The sequence below is a fragment of the Alexandromys fortis genome, unplaced genomic scaffold (genome assembly GCF_014885135.2).
Source record: "Alexandromys fortis isolate MF-2015 unplaced genomic scaffold, M_Fortis_MF-2015_v1.1 scaffold_243, whole genome shotgun sequence".
NCBI lineage: Eukaryota > Metazoa > Chordata > Mammalia > Rodentia > Cricetidae > Alexandromys > Alexandromys fortis.
The window spans coordinates 1,641,949-1,669,389 of record NW_026068121.1 but is presented as its reverse complement, the minus strand read 5'-3'; the positions used below and the strand labels follow the sequence as shown (position 1 = coordinate 1,669,389).

At 54.2% G+C, this 27,441-nt stretch overlaps 2 protein-coding genes across 12 annotated transcripts; one reads left to right on the top strand and one right to left on the bottom strand.

The window, feature by feature from the left end:
• Positions 1–346: 346 nt before the first annotated feature.
• Positions 347–26,878, bottom strand: Trip10 (thyroid hormone receptor interactor 10). Of its 9 annotated transcripts, none has more exons than XM_050125231.1 (15): positions 14,036–14,139; positions 12,729–12,844; positions 12,575–12,631; positions 9,695–9,842; positions 9,558–9,620; positions 8,883–8,987; positions 8,669–8,797; positions 7,932–8,078; positions 7,618–7,812; positions 6,134–6,301; positions 5,804–5,913; positions 2,295–2,427; positions 1,951–2,096; positions 1,452–1,573; positions 347–773 (listed from the first exon to the last, which is right to left on the bottom strand). In XM_050125231.1, exons 1-15 carry the CDS (start codon positions 14,057–14,059, stop codon positions 625–627), a joined length of 1,812 nt encoding a protein of 603 aa, XP_049981188.1. In that variant the 5' UTR covers positions 14,060–14,139; the 3' UTR covers positions 347–624. The 9 variants fall into 9 exon arrangements, with proteins under 9 accessions (XP_049981188.1, XP_049981189.1, XP_049981196.1 ...); XM_050125232.1 differs by having other exon boundaries at positions 1,452–1,570; XM_050125239.1 differs by lacking the exons at positions 12,575–12,631; positions 14,036–14,139 and adding an exon at positions 26,723–26,878.
• On the top strand, positions 16,007–25,300 carry Gpr108 (G protein-coupled receptor 108). Of its 3 annotated transcripts, none has more exons than XM_050125245.1 (17): positions 16,007–16,190; positions 16,793–16,912; positions 18,338–18,388; positions 18,538–18,620; positions 19,750–19,874; positions 20,024–20,163; positions 20,249–20,353; positions 21,865–21,998; positions 22,101–22,176; positions 22,503–22,576; positions 22,672–22,789; positions 23,162–23,292; positions 23,410–23,453; positions 23,699–23,748; positions 23,828–23,911; positions 23,992–24,116; positions 24,648–25,300. In XM_050125245.1, exons 1-17 carry the CDS (start codon positions 16,056–16,058, stop codon positions 24,718–24,720), a joined length of 1,668 nt encoding a protein of 555 aa, XP_049981202.1. In that variant the 5' UTR covers positions 16,007–16,055; the 3' UTR covers positions 24,721–25,300. The 3 variants fall into 3 exon arrangements, with proteins under 3 accessions (XP_049981202.1, XP_049981199.1, XP_049981201.1); XM_050125242.1 differs by having other exon boundaries at positions 16,008–16,190; positions 19,970–20,163; positions 24,648–25,296; XM_050125244.1 differs by having other exon boundaries at positions 16,009–16,181; positions 19,970–20,163; positions 24,648–25,294.
• Positions 26,879–27,441: the final 563 nt, after the last annotated feature.

The following is a 27,441-nucleotide window of genomic DNA, read 5'->3' as shown; positions in this document are numbered from 1 at the left end:
AAATGTGGCCAAAATGAAAGCTTAAGAAATGAGTGAGTTGCCGGGTATATAGGGGACAAGCTTCAGTAATACAAGGAGGGCTTGCCAGGGTGTACCTAGGTTCGCCTCCAAGAAAGGGTGGCTTTTATATTTTTAACTTGGGAAGGGTCTATGCAGGTAAGAGTGCAGTTGCCAGAGCTGGTCACAGGGGGTGCAGTCTTGGATGGCTGTGAGATGCAGACATTGCTGTTCAAAACTAACTCAGGGTCCTCCGTGAGAGATGCCAGCACCCGCTACCGAGATATCTCTCCACTGAGGTACTTTTTGAGGGTCCATTCCCAATACTGGAGGCACAGACTCCAAGAACTTTATGTAATTATATATACTTTTTAATATAAAACAAAACTTGGCCCAAGCCGAGCGGCAGGAAGAGAGGTCTTAAATGAAGAATATGTACAACTAGGCAGGAAGGCACAATGGGTCCCTGGAGGGTGATGGGTGGGGTGGAAGAGAGGGGACAGCGGGTTACACAGGTCTCAGCCAAAAGCCACGAGGGCAGGAATAAAGTGCAAGGTCTTGGGGGGCCCCTGTGGCCCAGAAGCAGCAGCCGACAGCCCTGCCCCTCGTCACCCACTCTGGTGGGGTTCAGTTGAGCGTGACTTGGAGGTAGGAGGTGGGCACATAGCCCTCACCTCCCTGTTTCCGCCTGACCCGTGTCCATCCGTCACCTTTGTCTTCCTCCATCAGACTGAGGTCTTCCCCCTCCGACATGGAGATGGTTCCCTCGCTGGATCCTGTTGGGGAGTAGGGCGGGGACAGGTCAGGTTGTTGGGGAGCGACATTGGAAGGCACAGCTCCGAGCGACCGCACCTGCCCTGCCGCGAGGGTTAGCGCTGTTGGCTTCCCTTCAGAATCTCTTCCACCCTAGAGATAAACCTCCGCCATGTCTGTGAAGGAGTTTCTAGACTGGGCGAATTTAGACGGGAAGCCCCTGAATGTGGACAGCACTGTCCCACAGACTGGGGTCCCAGAATGAGAAACCAAGAGCCTGTAAGGCCGCTCAGGAGGAAAAGGCGCTAGCCGCCATGTCTGACAACCGGAGTTTGGTCCCCAGGATGCACATGCTCATTCCTGGAGGCTGTCCTCTGACCTCTCTCACACAAAAAATAAATAAGAATATTTGAAAATAAAAGATAGCCAGGCGGTGGTGGCGCACACCTTTAGTCCCAGCATTCGGAAGGCAGAGTTTGAGGCCAGCCTGGTCTACAAGAGTGAGTTCCAGGACAGCGAAGACTGTTTCACAGAGAAACCCTGTCTCGAAAAAAAACTAAAAAGATAAAATAACTCTTCCTTATACTGACTCCTCAGGTCCTTCCTTTGGCCAGTACTGGGGACTGAACACTGGCCAGGCACCCTCCCACCGAGCTATAGCCTTCACACGAAGCTCCTGTCGTCAAGAAATGTTAACCCACCTTCAAAGTGGTAGATCGCTACACACTGGCCGATAGGGGAGGCAGGCTCTTCAAAGTCCTCATCAAATTCAGTATAGATGGGGGTGTCCTGGCCTTCCTCTGAAGGGGGCTCTTCTGAGCTGCTTGGACATGGAAGAAAGATGAGGGCCTGACCCTCCATCTAAGCCAGCCGAAGTCCCTCACTGGGGATTCTAGGTGAAGACTCCATTCCCCCGACCATGCCCCAGGCCCTCACTGAGAGATTCTAGGTGAGCTCCACCCTGACCACACCCCCAGCCCCTCACTGGGGGATTCTAGGTGAGCTCCACCCTGACCACGCCCCCAGCTCCTCACTTGGGGATTCTAGGCGGGGCTTCACCCGGACCACGCCCCCGGGCCCTCACTGGGGATTCTAGGTGGGGCTCCACCCTGACCACGCCCCCAGCTCCTCACTTGGGGATTCTAGGCCAGTGCTATACCAAGCTCAGGCCTCATAGCTGCTTCTGGTTTCTCTGCTTACCTCTCCTTATTATCCTGGGATCCACTGTTGCTGCTACTGCTGCTATCAGGTGGGGCAGTAGCTGGGGGATCAGGGGGCCTGGAATGACGGCTCAAGCTGTCTCCCCGGTTACTGAGGACCCGGCTTTCAGCTTCTGCTAACCAAGCCTAGGGTTGGTTGGGGATCACAGCATGAGCTCCAGGCAGGGTACTGAGGTCGGCCCACTCTTGGACTAGGAACCTTTTCTGACATCACCCACGCACACCCAAAATTTGACAAAAGACAGTTAGGTCCTATCCCCGTCCCCCACCCGGCAGTGACTCAGCTCAGGCTGTCCCCGCCCCTCCCCAGGGCATCCCTCTGACCTCATACTTCTGCACTTCCAGCTTGAGTCTCTCGATGTTGCCCAGGGTCTCAGCAATGCGGGGCTCTAAGCTGGCAGGGTCGCCCATCTGCGGTGTTTTCTCATATACGTCTTTCATCTTCTTCAGGGCCTCCCTGAGACCAGACACACAGACAGACAGACAGGAAGGAAAGCACACACTCCTGTAACCTTAACAAGTGAAAAACAGGGTCGAGGAAAGATGCTGGTCATGGGCTCCAATGTGCCTGGGCACAGCACTACGAGCTGAGGCCAGAAGACAGCAGGTTCAAGGCCAGCCTCGGCTAACCTGAGTGACTCAATGAGACTGGTCTCAAAAACATCAAAACAGGATCGTAGAGACTACTCAGTGGGTAACACACGTGCTGCCTACGTGTGAGGACATGAGTTTGGTCCCCACAGCCTAGGTAAAAAAGCCAAGCATGGTGGTGTGTTGTTGCTTGCAATCCCAGCACTGGGGATGCACACAGGAAGATCCCAGGGGCTTGATGGCCAGCCAGTCTGGCTGAATCTGAGCTGCTAGTCAGTTAAAGACCCCATCTCAGACAGGGGAGATGGCTCAGTGGTAAGAGCGCCAGCCTAAGGACCTGAGTTTGAATCCCCAGCACCCATGTAAAATCTGGTTGCAGTTCCCATAGATGCCTGTAACTCAAGCACTGTAGGGGCAGAGACAGAAAGAGGTGAAAACTTGGACCTGTTGGCTGTCAGTCTGGCTGCTGGTTCAGCAAGCAACCTTATCTCCAGGGAGTGAGAGAGATAGAGTAGTCACCATATGAGATCCTCGGGGCTCTGTGCATGCAGGGTTGTGCACAGCTGCCTGTGTGCACAGGCATGCACACACGTACATGTATACACACACACACACACATACACAAAAACCACACAAACCACGCCTGAGACACAATACTCAAGGTTGTCCTGTGGTCACCACAAGCAAGCACACACACGAACACACATGTGAAATAAACAAATAAACCAGACTTGGTAGCACACTCAAGATCCAGGGCAACCTGGAAAATTTAGCAAGAACCCAGTCTCAAAATAAAACATAAAAAGGGCCAGCAAGAGGGCTTAGCAGATAAAGGCAATTGCCACCAAGCCTGACAACCCGAGTTTGACCAGGAATCCGTGTATTCAAAGGAGAGAACTAGGGCAAGTTGTCACCTGATATCTACACAGAGACCATGGCATGTATAAGTAAGCCCATACACAAAATAGATGAATTAATAAAAACAAAATTTAAAAAAAAATAATAAAGTAAGTAAGCTGAAAAGCCAGCCTTCTGATTCCAGGCAGGCAGACAGTCCACTCCACTAGGACAGTCCAGGCTGCATGAAACTCCAAGCATGGCAGAAGTCCCATGATTTCCACTCCGCAGAGAAGGCCACATGTGAACAGCCAAACAGAATCTGGCCAGCCACCTGCTAACAAGTGGTCGGCGTCACCCCTATTATGTAACTGGGCTGGGAGAGGTTCTGTTGCTTGGAAACAATAACTGAAGATTTTCTTGTCTGGCGGATTTTTTGTGCGTTAATATTTTGCTATCCAGCATTAGATAACTCAGCTCTCTCCTTCCTATCGCACGGTGACTCAAGACTGACAGAGTTCCTGACGGTGAGCTGTCTTGGTAAGACTCCACCGCCTGGGCTTTTTGTTTAGTTTTCCAGTCTACTAAAATCTTTGAATCTGAGCCTAGGTCCCGATTTTGCAATTCCAGCTACTTGGGAGACAGGCGGGAGAATTGGAAGTTCCAGAACAGGCTGGACAACTTATCCAGACCTAGTCTCAAAAGAAGTAAAAGAATCCTTCCGTGAGGGGTTGGGGCGTGGCCAAGGATGGAGCCCGGCCTAGGATCCTGCAGGGAAGAAATGGGGTGTGGTCAGGGTGGAGCCCCGCCTAGAATCCCCCCATGGGGTGGGGGCGTGGTCAGGGGTGTGGCCCTACCTAGAATTCCCCCTTAGAGGTGCTGGGGACGTGGCAAAGGGTAGAATCCTGCCTAGAATGCCCTAGTGCTGCTGAGGGTGGTTCCTAGCCTACAGAGGACAGCCCTGTCACAGAAACTATAATTGCGGCCAAGTATATATTAGCCTGAGTTGGCACTGTAGCGATTCTCTAATTTATCTGTTTCCTTAATTCCTATTACACCTGCCTATGTGTGCACTTACAAGCCACCACACGTGTCTGGAGGTCGGAGGACAATTTGTGGGAGTGGGTTCTCTCCTTCTACCATCTGAGACGGAAGTCAAGTCCTCCAGCTTGGGTGGCAAGTGCCTTGGGTCATTGAGTCAGCCCAGTGAGAGCATTTTTGAGAGCAGAAGTGAAGTAATATGAGCCAGAGATTTTCTTGGTTTTTCCTCAGTGATGTGGGGAGGACGGGAACAGGAAGACGGGTGCACAAGCACTCATACCTCCATCTGCTGCAGTGACAAGTAACCGGTTCTTTCCTGTTTTTACATTTCAGTTCTTCACTGTTTGGAGACTCAAGAAGCCCAGGATGGCTTTGAACTTATGACCCTGCTGCCTCAGCCTCCTGAATGCTGAGATTACAGACAGGCACCACCACACCCAGCTGTGTGACAGGAATCTCCTTTAAACCACCAGATGAGGCCAGGAGATGGCTCGGTCAATAGTGCTCACCATGTAGGCACCATGTCCTGATCTCAACCCCCAGCTACCATGGACAAAGCCCAGCATGCGACCTCATGTCTGCAGTCCCAGCATTGGGGAGGCAGAGAAAGGAGACCCCAGGTCTCACTGGCTGGCCAGCCCAGGCCACTCAGCAAGCCCAAGTTCCTGTGAGACCCTGTCTCATAAAAAGTGATGTGAAGCTGGTGTCGTGATGGACAAAGTCTCTAATACCATCACTTGAGATCTGTGATTTCACGACTAGCCTGGTCTTCATCAAGAGTTCCTGGCCGCTGGGCAGTGGTGGCACACGCCTTTAATCCCAGCACTCAGGAGGCAGAGGCAGGCGGATCTCTGTGAGTTCGAGGCCAGCGTGGTTACAAGAGCTAGTTCCAGGACAGGAACCAAAAAAGCTACGGAGAAACCCTGTATCAAAAAAAAAAAAAAAAAAAGAGTTCCTGGCCAGCCAGGGCCACATGGGGAGACACCATCTCAAAAACAAACAAGCAAACCAAAAATAAAACAGACAAACAAAAGGACAAGGAGAGACTGCTCAGTAGTTAAGAGTACCTACTGAGCAACCTTGAGGACCTGAGTTCCGACTCCTGCACCCAGTTCCAAGCTGGGTACAGCCACACACCACCTGCTACCTTGGTGGGCAGAAACAGGACAGCCAGCGATTACTGGCTGCCAACCAGACACAAAGTCCAGTGTGAGGAGAGACCCTGCCTCCCAGATAGAGAGATGAGGATGCTGACCTCCTCCTCTGGCCCACCATAGCTTTTACAGCAATACACACACCCAGAAGACAAGAATCCTTGCTTCATTCCACATTCATCTCCTGCCTCCTCCACCGCACATGCTCACCTCTGGTCCTCCTCCTTCTGCAGCTCCCGGTTCCTCTCTTCCAGCTGTTGTTGGAGTCGCTTTCTCTGCTGCTCTGGGGGCAGATGACTGAAATCTTCAGTGACCACGGTCTGCAAGGTGAAACAAGGGCTGAGCTTGGGATTTGGGATCCTTAAACTTCCGAAGAGCCTCTCTTGCTCCTGAGATACCAGGTCCACCTTCCTCCCCGGTCAGGGCTTTTCGGGAGCGAGGCCATGCATACAGCAAAGCTGGAATATGGGGGGGGGGGGGGACACGACCCAGCAGGCGGCAGGAAAGAGCCCAGGGTCCCACCATCCGGCCTCAACTTACCCCACGGCCGCCTCGGAGGCTGCGGAAGGATGCTAGCCGCGGTTTGACCGACTTACTGATCTCGCTCAGTATGGCCAAGGGGTCGCGGCCAGAACGGGGGGACGGGGATCCATCAGACAATGTGGAGGGTAGGTGACCCCCCAGGAGGGACAGGGATGGGGGACGCGGCTACCGGTGGGGGCCAGGGAAGTGGGGGGGACAAGTCAGGGATGGAGGCGCGAGGATGTAGTCGGAGGATGGATGGACGAAAGGAAGGATGGACGGACGGGACACAGGAAACAGGAAAAACAAAAATGGAGAAAGAGGGAAAATAATGATAAGAAAAATCACAACTGAATTGTAAGATCACACAGAAAAACACCTGTAAAAGCAACAACAGAAGACCTGGGAGGTGCCAGGGAAGACAGGAGATGGGGAGCCAGGGCCAGCCAGAGGGCTCAGCAGGGAAAGGGGTTTGCTGCCAAGTCCTGGGTTCTGAAATCCCAGTACGGAAGGAGAGAACTGATCCCCATGAGCTATTCTCTGACCTCCACACGTGCCAAAACATACATAAATAAAAAATCCAGTAAGTTAAAAAGGCTATGAGGCAGACAGGTGTCCCTTGAGTCTCAAGGACTCATGCAGCACCTGGGGAGGCCAGGTACCCATGCTCCTCTCTGCCCTGCTTTCCGGGCTCACCGTCTCTAATGTAGTGGGGCAAGCCTAAGCAAAGGCTGTGGACACATAGATGATCCAGTATGAAAAAGGCTTGCCACCACCAAGCATGACAACTCTGACTTTGGTCCCTGGGACCCAGGAGAGACTTGGAGTCCTGATAGTCCTCCTGTGACCACTACATGTGCACAAACATACAAATACACATGATATACATAAATAAATAAATGTAACAATTTTTTTTAAAGACTCAGGGTGGTCAGACATAAGGGCTAAAGGGGACAGACAGGAGGAGAAGTGGGGGGTACCCAATGCTTGCCTACATTGGGAAGTCCAGGCTTGGGAGGAGGGGTGCCGGGTGCCAGGTAAGAGGGGTCTGAGTCTTAAGTGGAATGGAAAGAATAAAGTGATGGAAGGAATCGCTAAAGAAGGAACCATTGTAGAGAGATAAACAAGGGGTGTCAGGGTAGACACTGGACCCTAAAAGTCAAACTCCCAAGGAGAAAATGCACAGGAGGGAGAAGGATTGGGGGGCAACATCACAGCTGTGAGGCCAACATGAGCTCTTCAAGGGTCCCAGGATGCAGCAGAAAATGCCACAGGCTCCCTACCACGTCCCCTCTCATCCTCAGAGGGACTCGCAAGCCAGCCAGTGGGCTAGCAGGCTGGCCTTCCTCTCTTTCCTTCCCTCTAGCCTGGGCCCACAGCCAAGAGGAAAATTCCTGCCCCAGGACTCGGCGTTCCATGTGGCTGGCGCTGACTCAGTGAGGACCTCGGCTGACTGTCACCCCCTCCCACCCACTCCTCACCCCAAGAGCTCCGGACCCCACCTTATTCTTTTTCCCAAAAGGCCAGCGCTTGGCCCGGCTGCGGCTGGAGGCTGCTCGGAGCTCAGGCCTGCCATCCGGGGTGCCCAGGCTGCTGTCGGAGGGCACTCGGCTCATGACTTGACTAAAGTCTTCGAATTCCAAGTCGCCCGGGCGGGCGAACCCTGACTTGTGTAATTCGATGAGGACTTGCGAGTCCTGTGGGAAGGGTCAAGGAATGAGGGACAACCAGCGGCTAGCTCAAGGTGCTCCTTTTGGGGAGCCGCCACCCCCCCCAGCCCACACTTCATCCCGCTGGGCCCACAACGAGCACCCACATTCTTAGCATCCACGGACTCGGCAGCCACCTTCATTCCCTCCAAGCATTTGCCGATAATGGGAACCACCTGCAGCTCAGCCTCGGATAAGAGCCCGTACCCGGCGCCCAGGCGGGTGGCCCGGCGTTCATCCATGTCCTGCAGCTTCTGGAGAGCCAAGAAGAGCATGGGGTGAGCCAACCCTGCCAACACCTCCAGGCTAAAGACAACAGGCCCCGCCAAACCCAGGCTGAAGAGCTTAAGACAGAATCATCTGCCCTCACGACCCCAGGGGCAGGGGTCAGAGTCGCAGGGCCAGGAGCTCAGAAAAAATGTCTCAAAAGAGGTTGTTATAAGGAGTCAGAGCATTGAACGAAAAGTACATGCAACACAGACAATCCTAACACCAGGGTTGGGACAGAGAGTAGGGAAGACAACTGGGGAAATTTTGAGGGCTAGAACTTGTTAGGGCTGGGCTCAGAAGGAGGAACAGGAGTTTCAAAACCAAAGAATGATATCCCTTTCTCGCTTCCTTCTTCTATCTACCCATCCCTTCCTTCTCTCCCTCCCTTCTGAGGCAGGCTCTCCGGAAACTCACTATGTAAACCAGACTGGCTTTGGAACTTTGGCTAGCCTCCTGCCTCTGCCTCCAGACTGCTAGAGCTGTAGGTGTTCTCCAATCTTTCTAGAGGTAGGGACAGGACATGGCAGCTAGGGTGCAGACAGCGGTGTAAGTGTTAACTAACTTAAGTGCTCACATCGAATATCTGGGGCATCTGTGAGAAGTAGAAGTGGGCCTGGTCTCGGTTGAAGCGCTGCAGCTGGGCTGCGTATTCGTTTTTGCTCTCCTCCGCCATGTGGTTCCGAAGGTGGGCTTGCTGCTTGGCCTGAGAAGTGGGACGGCAAGGTGGAGGTCATAGTCAGGCACTGGCTTCACCCTACTCCAGTGGCACCAGCCTGTCACATACACACCTTCTCCACATCTGCCTTGGTGGCATTAATATCCTGATCCAGCCGTTCGGCAGTGTGAGCAGCTTTCTCGGCCTCCCGGCAGTCTCGCTCAAACTTCCGCTTACTCTACACAAGAGACAGAAGGAGGATGAAGGACGTGCCTTCCCCCAGGAGCACTGCGAGGAGCTCTAGGTTTACAAGGAGCTGTGTATCAGGCAGTTACCCCAACCCAACACTAAGGAGGTGGAGGCAGGAGGATCACGAATTCAAGGCCAACCCACCACATGAGACCTTGTCTCAAAAAACAAAATAGAACGAGAAAGATGGCTCACCAGGTAAAAATGCCTCTCAAGAAAATCTGACTACCTGAGTGCATATTCCCAAAACCCCACAGAGGTGGAATAAGAGAAGTGACTCCAGAAAAGAGTAGTCCTGGAGACACACACACATACACACACACATACACATATACATACACACATACATATACACACACATACACACACACACACACACACACACACGAGTTCAAAGGCCAGGCCAGCACAGGCAACATGAGACCCCATCCCAAAATAAAAGGTGTAGGCACAATAGGTGTGCTGGATACCCCTGAGGAAAGGGAGCCTGGTCACACATGAGTAGCCACCCCCCAGCTCTTCTGGGCCTGAGCTACCAGCTGCCCGAATGTTCACTCACAGTCTCCAGCTGCTTGAAGCCATTTTCCAGCTGCTGCTGGGCCCGCCGGCCTTCCTGGAAGTGCTGTGCAAACAAATGGAGACCCTGAGTGAGGTTCCCACAGGGCCCCTGGCAAGCATGGGTGGAAGGGGACCCACCATCTTCCTCTCCTGCTTCATCTCCTGTGAGTACTTGGCCAACTCCAGACACACTCGGATGCCCAGGCTCTCGGCCACCAGTTCTCGCTGGCCTGCGAAATCATTGACCTCCTGGAGAAGCTGAACGAAGGATTGCTGCTGGCTGAACCTGGTGGAAGGAGACAAGCAGGGCTCAGGACCAGAGAGGAGCAAGTGTGAACGCTGCCTGTCATCCCAGGGCCGGGCAGGAGTTTGAGGCCAGCCTTGGCTACTTGAAACCCTGGGAAGAGAGGAAGGGAGGGAAGAAGGTAGGGAGGGAAAGAGAAAGGAAGGGAGAGATGATTGTAGGGGAAAGAGACAAAGGAGAGGAGAAAGGAAAGACAAAAAGCAAAAACAAAATAAAACGGAAGTCTTGGGCTACATTCGCTCCCAAGGAGAACCAAGTCTGTGTCCATAACTTCCAGCCCTTAATTCAGATGCATTTTGCAAATCAAATTTTTTTTTAATATTTATTTATTATGTATACAATATTCTGTCTGTGTGTATGTCTGCAGGCCAGAAGAGGGCACCAGACCTCATTCCAGATGGTTGTGAGCCACCATGTGGTTGCTGGGAATTGAACTCAGGACCTTTGGAAGAGCAGGCAAAGCTCTTAACCACTGAGCCATCTCTCCAGCCCCTCAAATTTTTTAAAATATTTATTTATTTATTATGTATACAACATTCTGTCTGTATGCCTGAAGGCCAGAAGAGGACATCAGACCTCATTACAGATGGTTGTGAGCCACCATGTGGTTGCTGGGAATTGAACTCAGGACCTTTGGAAGAGCAGGCAATGCTCTTAACCACTGAGCCATCTCTCTAGCTCCTGCAAATCAAATTTTTGGAGGCATAATGGTTACAACATCTTTGTTGTTGTTTGAGATAGGATCTCACTATGAAGCCTTGGCTGGCCTCACAGAGACCCACCAGCCTCTGCCTCCGAGCGCTGAGATTAAAGTTGTGTGCCCCCATGCTCAGCCTTGATGACATCTTATATGTGTCACTCTCCTAGGGCTGGTGGAAGAACCCTAGAATCAAATTCGTTTGTTTTTTTTTGTTTGTTTGTTTGTTTTTTTTTTGGTTTTTTGAGACAGGGTTTCTCTGTAGCATTGGAGCCTGTCCTGGAACTAGCTCTGTAGACCAGGCTGGTCTCGAACTCACAGAGATCCTCCTGCCTCTGCCTCCCGAGTGCTGGGATTAAAGGCGTGCGCCACCACCACCCCGCATTAGAATCAAATTCTTGTTTGTTTTTGTTTATTTAGGTTTTGAGGCAGGGTCTGGCTGTATATCCCAGGCTAGTCCAGACCCCTTGATCTTCCTGCCTCAGCCTCCTGACTGCGGAAATCACGGAGCTGAGCCACCATGCCCAGCGCCCCTCATCAGATTTTACAGTGAGAGGTACGAATACAGTAATCCTTCAGTAGCTAGGGCAACAATTTCTAGGGTTCCTAGAGGGTACCAAAGCAAAGGATCCTGAAGGTCTTCGATGAAGAGCAGGGTTTGCACAGACCCTCCCTAGATGACTCAGGGAACCTCACACGATATAAACACAATGACCAAAAAAAGTCTGCCGATGTTCCAGAAAGGAACAATTTTGTTTCGTTAGTGCATTTTCAGTCCTCAGAGCCTGGAGCTGGAGGCACTGAGTGGGTAGAGAGCCCCGCTAGCATGCGAGAGGCCCTTGCTCCACCACCAGATAACAGGTAAGGTGGCTCACATCCGCCACCCAAGCACTCTGGAGTCTGAGGCAGGGAGATCAGTCCTGAGCTAGATAGCAAGTTTGAGACCGCGCACACACACACACACACACACACTGTCCAAGTCTTGAAAACCCTCATCACTGAGCGGAGTATCATTCACATCATGCCACTGATCTAACCAGCTATCACAAACAACTATCTTAATTTTTGGATTGAAATTTTGATTTACGTATTTACTAAAAATATAGTCTCGCTTATGTAGCCCAAACTGTCCTAGAACTTTCAATCTCCTGGCCTTGGCCTCCAGAGTGCTGGGATAACAAGCATTTGCCACATGCCCAGGTCACCGTTTAGATTTTAAAGGGAAGGCGTCGGAATGCAGTTAAAAGTTCCTGGAAATACCTACAGACTGGCTACCAGTATAGGTGAGCTAGCCCAGAACCCAAGGGGAGAGCACCAACCCTCGTGCTCACCGGAGTTGCTTGGCTAGAATCACAGCTATGCACTGACATACCCAGCTTTGGCCATTACTTTTAGACACATAAACTCAGTTCATCTTCTCACATACCAGATGGAGTAGGCATCACAGCCATCAGAGCCTTTGCAGATTAGAAAACAGGCAATAAAAGTGACTGGCCCAAGCCTGGCTTAGTGATGCCTGCTGGTCAGGTCAGCTCCTGGGAGCCCAAGCTCAAGGACTGCCTCACTAGAGATGAGTCCTGGCTACCGGAGGGAGTAACAGAAGAACCAAAACAAGGAGGCAAAGATAAAGCTAGGGTCAACTAGATGGCTTAACAGGTAAAAGGTGCTTGCGGCTAAACATATGACCTGAGTCTGATCCCTGGAACCCACATGGTGAGGAAGGAGCCAGCAAGCGGTCCTCTGACTCCCACAAGTGTCCTATGGCATATATGGGTGCATCTTGCCCTCAAATTAGAAAAAGAGTAAGTAAAAATCCACTTACCCCAAAGAACTCAGCTAAGCTGAGAATTTAAACAAAAAGGGCGCTCTGCTGGAAGGGGGTAAATTCCACCTCGGGTCACCCAGAATTTTAACAGGCGATAGGACTGGAGGTGCACCGTAGAGCGGCCTCTGGGAAGGAGAGAGACCCTTGCCCCGCCCCCGACCCTACCTCCCAGGGAGTCTTTCCCATTCTTACTTGACTTCGGGGTCATCTTTGGTAGGTCTCTTGGGAAGGTACTTTTTCACCAGGCTCCTAAAGGTGGGCACAGAGGCAGGGAGGCTAAGAACCTGGCACTCCCGCTGGCTCCCTGCAGAGTCCCAGAGCGGAGAGCACCAACCCTCGTGCTCACCGGAGTTGCTTGGCGTAAGCCTGCTCCACCTCGGCGCGTTCTTTCACGAACTTCACGTATTTGTCCAACAGATCCAGCCCCCACTGCGTGTGGCGTTCCAACACCTCAAACTGATCCTGATTGCAGGGATTGGAGAGGGTCAGTGTCACCTGGTGGTGGTGGGGGGGCTACCTAAGCCCCAGCAACCCGACACACGGAAGGGGAGGCGGGACACGACACAACCTCGTGGCTCAGCCTTTCCAGCAAAGACTGGCTGGCTTCCCCAGGCGCCGCCCCGGCGTGGCGCAGGGGGAGGCAGGAAGCTGGCGGGAACCCCCATCTCCTCCTCCCGGGAAGGGCCTGGACAACAGGGCCAGGGCCCCAGACCGGACGGCGGGGTCTCGCTGAGTCGGAGTGGCCAGCAAGGGTGTTGGGAGGAGGCTAAGGCACTCCAGCTCCCCCAAATCCCCTAATCCCCCCAAATTCCGGAAAATTAAGCGGGCTTGGCACAGAGGGGAAGGGTTTGTGTAACTAAAAGTGCGTGGAAGCGGGGAACCTCAATGGCCAGATTTCCCCATTCTCCATGATCCCCCGGGATCCTCCTATGAGTGACTGACTCAGTTTCCCCTGCTTCTGTGATGCCTCCACTTCAGTGGCTCACTCCCAGTACACCCGAAGACTCCACCGCCTCCAGAAAGAGGAGGGGTCAATAGTCCGAAGATTCAGGGAAACTTCGAGGGCTTCCTGGGTGAGGTTAAGTGGCGGGTAAGGGGTGGCTCCGCCCAGCGCCCGGGGCCAAGTTCTGCAGCCCCCCCTTCCCCCTCCCCCTCAGCGACCCAAGCCCTTAAGGGCAATTGCAAGCGCGGTGGGGGGGGTGGGGGGGAATCACCCGGGTGAGGCCCCACGTGGGAGAGGTGACCAAAGGGTACCCTCCCCCTCCCAGCTGGAGAGGCGAGAGACGGGCAGGGACCCAGGGGCCGTAAGATTAGCCTCCAAGCCAGGCCAGAGCGCTCAAAATAGGTGACCTCGCCCAGCTGTCCCCCCCTTCCTGGCCTGGTCCAGGGACTTCTTGTGATGGCCTCATTCTCAACTCTGTGCCTCAGTTTCCCTATACCGGCCCTAGGCAAAGTATCCCTAGGGCCCTCTGGGCATCTAGAAAGTCCCAAAGGAACTTTTGAAAGAGAATGCTGAGGGCAGAGGGCGGGGACCCAAGGGATCAGCTGCAGTGGAAACCGCGGAGTCCCGGCAAAGGTACATCGGGGACAAAGAGCGGAGAGGCCAGGACCCCAGCAAGGAAGAACCGTGGGAGCTGGGGGTAAAGGACTCACCCACAACTCGGTGCCCCAATCCATGCTGGTCCTGCCGCCGAGAACGCCACCGCCTCCTGCCCGGGTCCCCGCCACACTCCACCGGAGACTCAGCCCCAGGGCGGTGTGCCCAACCCCGCCCCGCCCCGCCCCGCCACCAGACCACGCCCACTAGACTGGACCTCCACGCCCCTTCGTGTTTTGCCACGCCCCCGCTCCGCCAAGCCCCCAGCGGAGCTTTCCTAAGGGCGGAGCCCAATGAGGAGTAGCTCAAAGGATGCCGCGCCCTCCCTTAAAGGGCCTTGGGCCGCCTTAAAGGACGCCTCGATTTATTTTCCAACCTGTACCCCCATTTACTCTCCTCTGCCATCCCAAACTATTCATCCTTTCCGTTTAACTTCGCATTTCTTATAAAGGAGCAGAATATCAAAACCCCAAACCCAAGGAGTCTTTCCCACTTCTCCCCGACTCCATGGCAGGGAAAACCTGCGGTCAGTCACTAGGCTTTTGCGGGACCAACTAGGCTCCAGAAATCTCCATTTCGTCCCACTAATGGTCTGGTTCTCTCCGGCCACAGAGCAGATGGGATGATTTCGATCCAGCCCAGGGCGCACCTCCAGCCAAGGCAAGGTCCATTAGCGCACATCCCCACCGCAACCTGACTTCCCTTCCTCCCCGCCAGAGCCTCCTCTGAGAAACTGAGGACAGGTTGCCCTTGGAGCCCCAGTTCTGGATTACCACGCGCGCGCTCGCACACACACACACCAGCTCAGGCTTGCACAGGACTGCCCATTTCCCAGCCTCATTCACTGAGGCCCAATCAGTACTGCGCACGGGATTCCCATGGAGTGCCCCCTCCCGCCTGTTTAGACTCTAGGGCCCTGAGGCTCAGAAGTTCGGGTCCTCCCAACCATAAAAGTCCTTTCACACCTTGTAAATCCCCTTGAGGCTCCCAGATGAAAGGGAAGAGGCCCTGGTGGCTCCCACCCCCACTCTCCCGGGTCATAGGTGCTTTCTCCACTGCTGAAGAAATCTCAAAACATCCCCTAGTGCTTCTGCTGGAAGAGAAAGGCAGTCCGAACTTCTGAGAAAAAATGCCCTGGAGCCCGGCTGGAAATGAGGCTCTGGTGAACCTTAGCCCCACCTGCTGGCTGCTTGAGGGCTAAATTCCCAGATGCAAAACCAGGTGGGGGCATGGGGGAGGAGGGAGGAAGAGGAGTCAGAGGCCCGACAGGAATAAGGTATCAAACTGGGAAGGGAAGTTTAGCGCCAGACTCAGCAATTTAGTTAAGAGTTGAAGACTTTACAACTGGGGTCCAGATCTGGGGGCTCAGTAGAAGATGAGGACCGGTGTGTAAAATGGGATGAGGTGCCTAGGATCGGAATGGAGAACGGTCAGGGTTTCAGTTTGAAGTTAGGGCTCAGCTGCTGCAAGGGGGTTAAGCCTGGGGCGGAGTCTTGCAGGTGGGACCTATATTGGCACTCGGCCTGGGATCAGAGGTCAGTATAGGGTCAAGAATTTTAGGCTTCTCAGTGGCCCAGGAAAGTTGGAACAGGGCAAGCCTCAACAGATGCTTATGTTTACCAAAAGCTCTACTTCTGGCCGGGTGCCACGTTTTGGTTGGGGGTGGGGGTGGGGGTGGGGTGGAGGATGGGGAGGACGAAAGTGCGTCCCTGGGCATACTGGGAAATGTAGTTTTGCGTGCCTGAATCAGCTTTCCCTGGGTTCTGGGTAATGTAGTCTTGGGCCGTTAAGAGTTGAAGAAGGAATTCCGCTTTAAGGAACGGATATGAGTTCCTAGATCATTGGTGAGTCGTCCTGTTCATCAAATTGCATCCGGAACGATCTGTCTAGGGATTGGAGAGCATGAAATAGGGGCTGAAAGGACTAAGCACGCCCATTTGGGAAGCCTTCTGTCCATCAAAAAAGTCTCAGTTGATAATTGGGTAACCCGGCCACATCGTGCAACGATTGGCTGAAAAGTGGGCGGGCCTTATCAGACGTCAGAGGCGGTGTCGTGGGGCAGTCGTAGCCCCGGAGATGGCAGTGAGCGAGAGGAGGGGGCTCGACGGTGGGACCCCCGCGCAGTGCGGATGGGGACGCTTGTTGTTGCTGGTGCTGATGCTGAGCGGCTGCTCAGGTCGCATCCACCGGCTGGCCCTCACAGTGAGCCTCGTAGGCTTGGCCTCGCCCTATTCCCCACTAGCTCCTCTAAATAGAACTTTCGCACCCCCCACTGCAGGCCGTGAGTGGTCTCGTCCCGGGCACCCCCACCCGGTGCTTGCAGTAGATTAGCCTGATTTAGGGGGCGGGACTCCATTTCCCGGGACCCCTGACTCCTGGCCCTTTAAATTCCGGGGGACCCCAGGTAACAACCATAGGACCTCCTGGGAAGAGGGGGTACCTGGTAGCATCTTCCTGGAGTTAACTTCGATAGGCGGTTGGGGAAACTACTTTGAAAATTTAGCCCACATAGAATCGAAAAGTTTTCTGTGAAGTCGAAACTGATCATACCAGCATGTGTACCTCACTCTCAGGGTAGTGCACATCAACATGGGGCCTTTCATGGGGGTGTCAGGGTTTCACCTGGACACTCAAACACACCCTGTAGCTGCCTGGGAGGGACTGAAGCAGAGAAATACCACCGCCGCCGCCACTACCCTGCATCCGGAAAGCCTTTCTCACATGCTTGTGCCCTGAATAAAAGATGTCCAGAGGCTCTGGGGAACTGGTGGAGAAAGTGCCCTTGCCGCCAAGGTCTCTCTGGTTTCCTGCAGGGGGAGAAGAGAGCTGACATCCAACTGAACAGCTTCGGATTCTACGCCAACGGGTCTCTAGAAGTGGAACTGAGCCTGCTTCGCCTGGGCCTCCAGGAGGCAGAAGAGAAGTCATCAAAGGTGAGAAGGCTTACGGGAGGATTAAGTGCACAAGTTCTGGAATCCTGCCCTCGCCCTGTCCCTCACCCATGGGATCTGTGACAAGTCCCATAGTCTTCTTGAGCCTCAGTTTCCCCACCTGTCACTTGGGTATGAATACAGTGTCTCCTTGGTGTCCCTGCTGGCTGAGGCAGGAGGATCAAGTTACCCAGCCCCACAGGGAGATCTCCACAGGTGCTCTACTACTGAACTACTCCCACCCCACCTCAGCCCCTTTGTAGCATAACACATTATACATACATACATAATGTATTTTTTTAATGTGTAGCCCAGGCTGGCCTCGAACTCGTGATCCTCCTGCCTCTGCCTCCTTCAGCAAATCCTACCAGCGTGCGCTGCTACTACCGGCATACATAATGTATTTTGACCGTGCCCCCCCATACTCCTCTCCAGGACTCCTCCAAGTTCCATGTCTTTTGGTTTTTAAAGACGTAGTCTCACTGTGTAGACCAAGCTAGCCACAGGCTCAGAGATCACCCAGACCTTTTTTATTTTTATCTAGGGCCATACCCTTCAAGAAAACTGCCCCAGCGCCCATCAGCTGTCCATAGCTTCTCAGCTAGGTGTCAGGGTTCAAGCACCCCTCTTCTCTACATGCTGAAATGCACTGGCTTATCCAGTGCAGACAGCTGGGGCTGCTGGGAGTTCAGCAGCAGCAGTGTCCAGGAGACATTGTTTCTCTCTGGTCTTCCCCAACCTCTTTTACACTCTCCCCTCTCCCTCTTCACCAGTGTCTCCTTGGTACAAGAGGTTCATGGTAGCCTTATTTTTTCTTTCTTGTTTTCGGTGGGGGGATGTGGTTGAAACAGGGTCTCACCAAGTAGCTCTGGCTGTCCTGGAACTCACTATGTAGACCAGAATGGCCTCGAACTCACAGAGATCCACCCGCCTCTGCCTTCCGAGTGCTGGGATTAAAGGCGTGCACCACTATGCCCAGGCAGCCTTGTTTTGGCAGTTTGCTTTGAGACAGGGTCTCATGTCGTCCAGGCTTGCCTAAAAATCAAGCCCCTCCTGCCTCAGTCTCCATAGCTCATGAGAGTGCATGCTCTACCCTGTCCGGCACCATTGGCGTTGTAGGTGGGTAAACCAATCAGGCTGTGAAAACTCTCGCAGAGGAAGTGCGCTCTGCATGAGCACTGGGAGTCTGGTGGAGCAGGTCATTGAGCACCTGGCACATGGTGGGTGTTGAGTACCTGGGAGAGGAGCCAGGGTGGCAGTACACGCTGAGGCAGTCAGATTGATACAAGTCTCACAGCAACCTGGGCACCAGCCCGACCAGCCAGGCTGCCTGCGAACACCGCTCTCAAAGCAGAGCAGGACGAGGTTGCGTCCCTTCTGCTGCAGAGGGTGTTTTGGAAGCCCCCCACTGTTTTCTCCTTCCATCAGGTGGGGTTCAGCCTGAGTCGGGTCCGATCTGGCAGCATTCACTCCTACTCGGTGAGTAGCGAGCATCAGAGGGGATGAGGGAACTAACATGGTGTGGAGGGCCTGTCTTCTTCCTGTAAAGACTACAGCCCTGGGTGAATGAATGGATAACACGCTGAACTATGCAGTTGTAACCCAGGTCCTCTCTGTCCACTCCCCAGAGCCGGAACTCGCACGGATGTCCTCTGGAGAGAAACAGCAGCAACTTCCTGGTCCTTTTCCTCATTAATATCCAGGACCTGCAGTGAGTGGCAACAGAGGACCCCGGCCCCCAAATATCCACAGCCCTAGGGAGAAAGCTAGTCTCTTTGCTATATGGCGCAGCGTGTGTTTGTGTGTGTATGTGTGTGTGTGCACCCACACGCATGCTACTGGATATTGAACCTACTGCCTTACAGATTGTAGGCTAGTGCTGTAACCTCACCAAGCCTCCAGCCCCTCAGAGGGGGATTCTAAGCAGGGCTCCACCCTGACCACGCCCCCAGCCCCTCACTGGGGGATTCTAGGCGGTGCTTCACCCTGACCATGCCCTTAGTTCCTCACTGTGGGATTTTAGGTAGGGCTCTACCCTGACCAGGCCTCCAGCCCCTCACTGGGGATTCTAGGCGGGGCTCCTTCCTGACCATGCTTCCAGCCCTTCACTGGGGATTCTAGGCGGGGCTCCACCATGACCTCGCTTCCAGCCCTCACTGTGGGATTTTAGGTAGGGCTCTACCCTGACCAGGCCTCCAGCCCCTCACTGGGGATTCTAGGCGGGGCTTCACCCTGACCATGCCCTTAGTTCCTCTCTGTGGGATTTTAGGTAGGGCTCTACCCTGACCAGGCCTCCAGCCCCTCACTGGGGATTCTAGGCGGGGCTTCACCCTGACCACGCATCCAGCCCCCTCACTGGGGATTCTGGGCGGTGCTTAACCCTGACCACGCCCCCAGCTCCTTACTTGGGATTCTAGGCAGGGCTCCACCCTGACCATGCCCCTAGCCCCTCACTGAGGGATTCTTGTGGGGAGACTTCACCCCTGAGCCATGACTCCAACCCTCTTTGTACTTTTTGTTTTAAGACAGGGTCTCAATACGTTTTACCAGTTTGGGCCTTGAACTCACTCTGTAATCCAGGCTGACTTTGAACTGCCTCTGCCTGTCAAGTACCTTGGATCACATGCCTTTTGCCTGCAGACTAGGCCATGTTGTCTGCCCTTCCCAGTAGACCGATAGTTGCTATTACAGACAACCAAGAATGTGCCCACTACCTTGATGGGTGGTGGCCAGATGCTAAGATTTGGTGATTCTCCAACCCCTTCAGGAGGGCATCCACATATGTGGTGTACCTGGCCACAGACTTCACCATCCCCTTTCCCTATTCTTCCTCACCCAAGGGTCAAAGTCCTAAAATTTGGAGAGCAGAGGAAGTTGCTCATTTCTCCCGGTCTCCTCTCTGACGCCCCTGCCCAGTCGAGCCTCCTGAAGTCAGAGCCAGCAGACACCCCTAAGGGGAGCAATGGTAAGTCCGGGAGGCTGGGCGGAGCTAGCTGCCCTGGATACACCCCGGTTTTCTGCCTGTCTGTCTTTTGACAGTCACTTACCCATCCCCTACAGAGACCTCTGCAGTCAAGGAAGGTCAGGCAAAGCCTGAAGCACCCCATGTTTCAGGAGAGAAAACTACCCCGGGGGTACATGGACACTCAACAGAGGGCCAACCACAGAAGCATCCACCCACGCAGGACCCTGATGGGAAGGAGACGGAGCTGGTGTTGGGGCTGGGCCACCTGAATGACTCCTACAACTTCAGCGTGAGTACCTGCCTTACCTGCATGTCCCCACCTGCCCTGAGCATCTGCTGGAGGACGCTCCTGAGACCCCCCTCCCTGCGACCAGTTCCACGTGGTGATTGGCTCCAGGGATGAGGAAGGCCAGTACAGCCTCAACTTCCACAACTGTCACAACTCCGTTCCTGGCAAGGAGCATCCGTTCGACCTCACCGTGAGTGTCCAGGGACAGGCGCCCCCGCCCACCTGACCAGTGTTGTCTCCATCCTGTGCTTATGGGGGGGGCATGCAGCACAGCACATGTGTGGAGGTCAGAGGAGTCAGTTCTCCCACCTGTGGGCTCCAGGGATCAAACTCAGGTCATCAGCTTTGGCTACAAGCTTCTTCACCCACTGAGCCATCTTGCCAGCTCCTGGATGAACTTCCTAAAGTCCTCTGTTGGGCTTTGGTGACACATGCAAGCTAGGGTATGCAACTGTCCTGATCAGAAGTATTTAAGGGAAGACAAAGGTGTGTACAGAACGTGTGTGTGTGTGTGTGTGTGTGTGTGTGTCCATTCATCTGTGCAGGGGAACTTGTATGGTGTGCACAGGAACTCATAGTCAGCCCCCAGCAGTGTTCCTCGGATGCTGGCCATCCCCACATCTGTTGCGAGACAGGGTCTCACTTTGTAGCTCATGCTGGCCTAGAACTTACTATGTAGACCAGGCTGGCCTCGAACTCACAGAGGTCCGCCTGCCTCCGCCCGGTGCTGCAAGTAAAGGTGTGCACCACCACCACCAGCTCACCTAGTTTTTGGAGACGGGGTCTCTGACTGGCCTCAGGGATCCTCCTGTCTACACTGCCATGCTAGGATTTTTTTATGTGGGTTCTGGGGATCTGAACTCAGCTCCTCACGATTGCAAGGCAAGCACCTTCCCTAGCCGAGTCACAGACAACCTGTAGGCCCGGGTTACGTGTATTTGGGATGTGAGTGTGTGTGCAGCACGTGTGGAGGCTGGAGGGCAGGTTGCAGGAGTTTGTTCCTTCCTGCCTTCACGTGTGTTCCAAGGATGGCTGCCTGAAGTTGTCCTTGATGCACACACACACACACATAAACAGAATCGCACAGTATGCCCTAGATCAGTGGTGCTCAGCTTCTGAGTCTCGACCCTTGGGGGGCCGCATATCAAATATCCTGCGTATCAGATATTTATAGTACAGTTCAGAACAGTAACAAAATTACAGAATTACTGTTATGAAGTAGCAACAAGACAGTTCTTTGGTTGGGGGTCACCACAACATGAGGAGCTATATTAAAAGGGTTGCAGCATCAAGAAGGCTGAGAACCACTGGCCTAAGTGATCCAGCCACAACATAGGTAGGTTGTATTGGATACTATGACAACATAGGTAGGTTGTATTGGATACTATGAGTCGTTTTTCTCCTGGGTGGCCCCTCACCGACACCATGTAACACCTCTGTGTCCCTGGTTTACATCTCCAGCCTTCCCCAATCTTCTGGAAATGTGGGCAGGCCCTGTGCAAATGCGTGTCACTTTGTACAAAGACTGGGTCCTCCCTGGGTGTTGGTCCTCTATTGCTTCTGGAGTATGGCTATGTACCCATTTGAGAGATGGGACCAACTGAGGCTCTAGCTGGCAAGTGGATGAGCCGGAGACTGGAACTCTCCAGAAACCCAGAGCTAGAGCCACAGGGGCAAGGCCACCTGTTTCCCCACTTCCAGGTGATGATCCGAGAGAAGAATCCAGAAGGCTTCCTGTCAGCAGCAGAAATGCCCCTCTTCAAGCTCTACCTGACGATGTCTGCCTGCTTCCTGGCTGCTGGCATCTTTTGGGTGTCTGTGCTCTGCAAGAATACGTAAAGTGCCTTCCCGCCCTCCCCACCCTGCCCGCTGCCTCTCTGAGGGCCTCACCTCCTGATCTCAATAGTGCTCTCCCTCCCCATTTCCCCCTCCGGCAGATACAGTGTCTTTAAGATCCACTGGCTCATGGCAGCCCTGGCGTTTACCAAGAGTGTCTCCCTGCTTTTCCACAGCGTGAGCAACCAGGGCCCGGTGGTGGCACAAGGGTGGGATGGTGAGATGGGACATCTGTCCGCCTACGCGCCCTGTCCAGCTCAGCTCAGCTCTCACGGCCTACCCTCCAGGACCATCCGCTGGTCCAGCACTGAGTGTCCACCATATCATAACCATTCCCCACCAGCTGTGACCCTCCCCCCCACCCCGTCATGGAGGGGATCCATGGCGACTGGCTGTTTGCATTTCCCTCCCCAATCACCCGTCCATCCCACACTTCTGCCCCTGAGCTGCCCTCCACCCGATCATCCTTCTCTCTGACTACCTGTCCGTCTGCCTGCCTCTAGGTCAACTACTATTTCATCAACAGCCAAGGCCACCCCATCGAAGGCCTCGCTGTCATGCACTATATCACGCACTTGTGAGTCACCCGGCTCTGTCCACAGGTGGGGGAGGCAGGCGGAGGGGGCTGGGTCCCCACCTCATCACCAGACCTCCCCCACCCTGGCTTCCCAGGTTGAAAGGTGCCCTTCTTTTCATCACTATTGCCTTGATCGGCTCAGGCTGGGCCTTTGTGAAGTATATGCTGTCGGACAAGGAAAAGAAGATTTTTGGAATTGTGATCCCCCTGCAGGTGTGTGTGTGGGTTCCTCAGGAGAGAGTGGAGACATAGGGAGAGATTCAGAGAGAAATGCTAAGGATTGATGCAGGGAGGGATGCTGGGGTGGGGTAGAGGAGGGATGCTGGGGTGGGGTACCGGGAGGGATGCTGGGGTGGGGTAGAGGAGGGATGCTGGGGTGGGGTAGGGGAGGGATGCTGGGGTGGGGTAGAGGAGGGATGCTGGGGTGGAGTATGGGGAGGGATGCTGGGGTGGGGTAGGGGAGGGATGCTGGGGTGGGGTACAGGGAGGGAAGTCCATGGTGGTAGAGGATTTGGCGGTTCATTTTTAGTGGACAGGAGCAAAAGGATGGGAATCAAATCAGGCGGTGTCCTGCTAACCCCACAGGTCCTGGCTAATGTTGCATACATTGTCATCGAGTCCCGTGAGGAGGGTGCCAGTGACTACGGACTCTGGAAGGAGATCTTGTTCCTGGTGGACCTCATCTGCTGCGGTGCCATCCTCTTCCCAGTCGTGTGGTGAGGAGCCAGCCCTGCCCCTCAGCCCCGCAGAGCCCCCCCCCACTACCCCACAGAAGACTCTTGTTTACTGGGTTGGGGTCATGTTCGCTTCCCACATTCTTCCTCCTGCTCCAGGTCCATCCGGCATCTGCAAGACGCATCCGGCACTGATGGGAAGGGTGAGGCCCCTCCTCAAGGGTTTTCCAGTCCTGTGTTCTCTCTGATACCAGGGGCCAGGGCCCCATGTCTTCATGACTGTGTTTGCGTCTCACTTCTCTGTCCCCTCTCTCCCCTTGCCAGTTGTTCTTTCTACGTCTCATTCCATAGCCTTGGAACTGCCCCCCAGCCCTGTCCCCTCCTCTGTTGCCCTCCCATCCTACCACTTTGAGTGACCCCCCGACCCCCATTCTGTGCCCTCCCACAGTGGCAGTGAACCTGGCCAAGCTGAAGCTGTTCCGACATTACTACGTCATGGTAGGAGTCCCGCCCTTCCCCAGGCCTGACTCTCCCTACGGCCCTCTGCCCCTGACCCCCATGCCCCACGTGTCCCCAGGTCATCTGCTATATCTACTTCACCCGCATCATCGCCATCCTGCTGCGTGTGGCTGTGCCCTTCCAGTGGCAGTGGCTGTACCAGGTGAGTGGAGCAGAGCAGGGACCCCAGTAGAGTGGGTGGCCAGGGAGTCCCCCCCACTGATCCTATGCCCTGGCTCCTAGCTCTTGGTGGAGAGTTCCACGCTGGCCTTCTTCGTGCTCACCGGCTACAAGTTCCAGCCAGCTGGGGACAACCCTTACCTGCAGCTGCCCCAGGAGGATGAGGAAGATGTACAGATGGAGCAAGTGTGAGCAAGTGGGGTGGGGGGGTGGCTAGGGTTAGACCTAGGCTGCTTCTGGGGCTGCGGGTACACAGGATCATGTGGGGGGGGGCGAATAGGACTAAAGGTGGGGTGTGGGTAGCCTTCAAACTGGTCTGAGTGGCACTTGGAGATGGCCTCTGGGGTGTGCAGAGGAGCTGAAGGACAGGTGGTCCACAGGGTGTGTAACCTAGAGGGCTGGCAGGCCTGGAGTCACTCTGGGCGGATTGGAGCTCTGGTAGGAAGTGATGGGCTCTGTCACCTGGGCTCGGGAGACCTCAGAGGCCAGCTGGGCCAGACCAGGTCACTCTGGAGTGATGGGCTCTGTCACATAGGCCCGGGAGACCTCAGAGACCAGCTGGCCTGGACCGGGTCACTCGGGAGTGGTTGGAGCCAGGCTGATTTGACAGCGGGGTTAAGACTGACATACTGACTACGGGGCTAGGTCTGGTTGGGGATGGAGGGCTGGGATGGTCCCTTCAGCTGCGGGACCCTGCTTCTGCTGTGTGCCTTTCCCAGGATGACGGATTCTGGATTTCGGGAAGGCCTGTCCAAAGTCAACAAGACAGCCAGTGGCCGGGAGCTGTTGTGACTTCCTTTCATCCAGCCGCCACCCTCAGTCCTTCTGCACCCTGCACACCTGCTTTTGTCCCCTGGTGTGCAGGGAGCCCCAGGGGGTTCCTGCCAACAAGGTACACAAGACACGGGTCCCCAAGGAGCCATCCAAAAAATGACGTCCCTCCCCCACACTGCATCCCTGTCCTCTTCAGCCTTTCAGTACAATAAGGACCTTTTTTTTTTTTTTTTTTTTTTTTTTTTTTTTCTTTCTTGAGTTTCCTGATGCTGAGGGGTTTGAGGGCTAAGGCAAGCTGCATCTATGATCTCAGATCCTGGATCCTCAGTCCAGGTGGTGTCACTTGCCTGTCATCCTCTGGAGATTCTCATGAAACTTTGGGCCAATCAGTAGACAAATAAAAATAACGAAGAAACAGAATTCATAGTGAGGAGAGGATGGTCTGCCAATGCTGTCCCGGGCCCTGTGGTGGCTGTTGGGGAACATGTGACCAAGTTCCCCCTCCCCTCTCAACCCTCAAGTCACCAGACCCAGGATGAGGTTCCCACAGGGACTGTCCCAGCCACAGATGTCTGGAAGGTGCAGACGAACCAGTGTCCTCTGAAAACAGGCCTGAGCATGTGACTGACCTGTGGGAACGCAAAGTGCTTGCAGGGCCCAAAGCCTCCATGAAGATGGCCTGTGAGCTTATAATCACGCTAGGGCAGTGGGGAGGGCTAGATCCCTGGCCCTGGCCACAGCCTGGGCCCTCAAGACACCATGTTTCAAAACCCAAGGGACAGCAGACGCAGCCCTTGACTGCCTGTGACCTTAGGCCACAGAGAGAACTAATAGTAGGGCATGGCGGCTCAAGCCCCTAACTCCAAGGTCCAGGAAACTGAGGCAGGAAAGTACTAGAGTTTGAGGCTAGCCTGGGCTAAAGAGATCTGTTCATGTAGAAATGGATAGTCATGGCCCTAAGGGTGCAGCACCCAACCTTGTCCTAGCCTCTTGGAGACCCCCTTACGGTTGGTTAGTTCTTCAAGATGGCTGTCTCTGTCCTCCAGTGAGGATATCAGGAATGTTTTTCAGAGTGCACAGACACCATGGTGGGGGTGGGGGGATAAGGAGGGGCCAGGGGCCCTGGTTGAAGCTTCCACAATAAGGAAGTGAGACCACCTGCAGACCAGATGAACAAATAGCCCAGCCAGCCGGAAGCACTACAGGCTGGGGAGGGTGTGAAAGGGGGTGGTGGGAGGCAGGGCCAAGCCTGACGGGACAGTAGCAGGCAGAGTCCTAAGAACAGTCTTTGTGCCAGGCCCATGGGAGCCATGAAAGTATCAGAGGAGGGTCGGGGCACTGTGCAGCTGGACATGCAGAAGTAGACACGATGATCACACTCCAAAGATGAGCACACCCTAGTGCTCACCACTTGTGCATGTGTCCTGACGGTGGAAAGGAAGATCTGAAGGGAAACGATGAGGGCGCCCTAGTGGGTTCCAGCGTCCTCACAAGGAACTGGGCCTGCCTTGGTGGCACATGTCTTTAAACCCAGCACTCAGCACTGGGGAGGCAGAGGCCTGGTCAACAGAGTGAGTTCTGGGACAGCCAGGACTACACAGAGAAACCTTGTCTCAAAGTACAAAACAAAACAAACAAAAAGTCCTGGGTAGGAGAGATGGCTCAGTAGTTAAGAGCACTGGCTGCTCTTCCAGACAGCCCGGGTTTATTCCCAGTACCCACATGGTAGCTCAAGACTGTAACTCCAGTTCCAGGGGTTCTAACACCCTCACAGATACATACACAGGCAAAACACCAAAGCACACAAAATAAAAATAATAAATGGGACGAGGTAAGCTGGAGCACAGGGCAGGGAGGTGAAGTGCTATACATAGCATTCACACCTGTTCACACCTGTCCTCGCAGTGCCTCAGGTGCCAACAGGATGTGAGCTTCAGAAAACCTGGTTGTGCAGTGAGAATGTGCAACCTTCCAAATCCAAAGGGGAAGAGAGAGGAGGGAGGGGGTACAAGGCACCTACCTGAGGGTTCTGTCTGCAAGGTGTGGTTCACTGTCTCTGGAGACCAGGCTCAGACCTGCAAGGGGGGGATGTGGGAGGTGCCCAGTGGCTGGACTCTGACCCCGCCCCCATCTTTTTTGTGGCATCTGGGGTACCCCAAGCCCTACACGGAGCTCAGGGAAGCAGCTGTTGTCACAGCCTTATAGATGGTGCAGGGGTCAAGGTCCCCAAGAGTTAATGAGTTACAGGGTAGGGAGAGAGGTCACCCAGCCTGGGTGCTCGCTGGACAGGAATTCCAGGAACCTGGGCTTCCAAGCACGGAGAGAATCCTGTGCAGGAAGGGGGGAGTGGAACACAGGGGTAATCATACCCAGCAGTCAGAGTTGAGAGGTCTGCAACCCAGAAATCATGTGCACCCCTTTCTTTCATTCTCTCCTGACACCAAAGCTCAGCACTGACAGGAGAGTCTGCAGCTCCCTCACTCTGTAGTTTGGGACAGTGGCTCTCTATGTTGCCCAGGCTGGCTCACAGAGATCTGCCTTCTGCCTCCCTGAATGCGTGGACCACACCCCAGGCATTTCTCTCAGCTTTTTAGCTATGTTTGCTCAAAAACATTTTATTTGAATTATTTTAGTTTTTAGGAGGCATCTCATGTAGCCCAGGCTGGGAATATACTCTCTCTGTAGCCAAGGATAACCTTGAATTCCTTATCTCCCAGGTACTGAGAAGTCAGGCCTGCT

Excerpts from the sequence above, each read along its gene's own strand:
- Gpr108 (XM_050125242.1), top strand. The coding sequence starts at position 16,056 with ATGGCAGTGAGCGAGAGGAGGGGGCTCGACGGTGGGACCCCCGCGCAG. Across the intron at positions 20,354-21,864 it reads AGCATCCGTTCGACCTCACC|GTGATGATCCGAGAGAAGAA; the intron begins GTGAGTGTCCAG and ends CCCCACTTCCAG. Across the intron at positions 23,454-23,698 it reads ATCCGGCACTGATGGGAAGG|TGGCAGTGAACCTGGCCAAG; the intron begins GTGAGGCCCCTC and ends GCCCTCCCACAG.
- Trip10 (XM_050125231.1), bottom strand. The coding sequence starts at position 14,059 with ATGGATTGGGGCACCGAGTTGTGG. Across the intron at positions 9,621-9,694 it reads TGAAGCAGGAGAGGAAGATG|CACTTCCAGGAAGGCCGGCG; the intron begins GTGGGTCCCCTT and ends TTGTTTGCACAG. Across the intron at positions 8,988-9,557 it reads GCTTCAAGCAGCTGGAGACT|AGTAAGCGGAAGTTTGAGCG; the intron begins GTGAGTGAACAT and ends TCTCTTGTGTAG.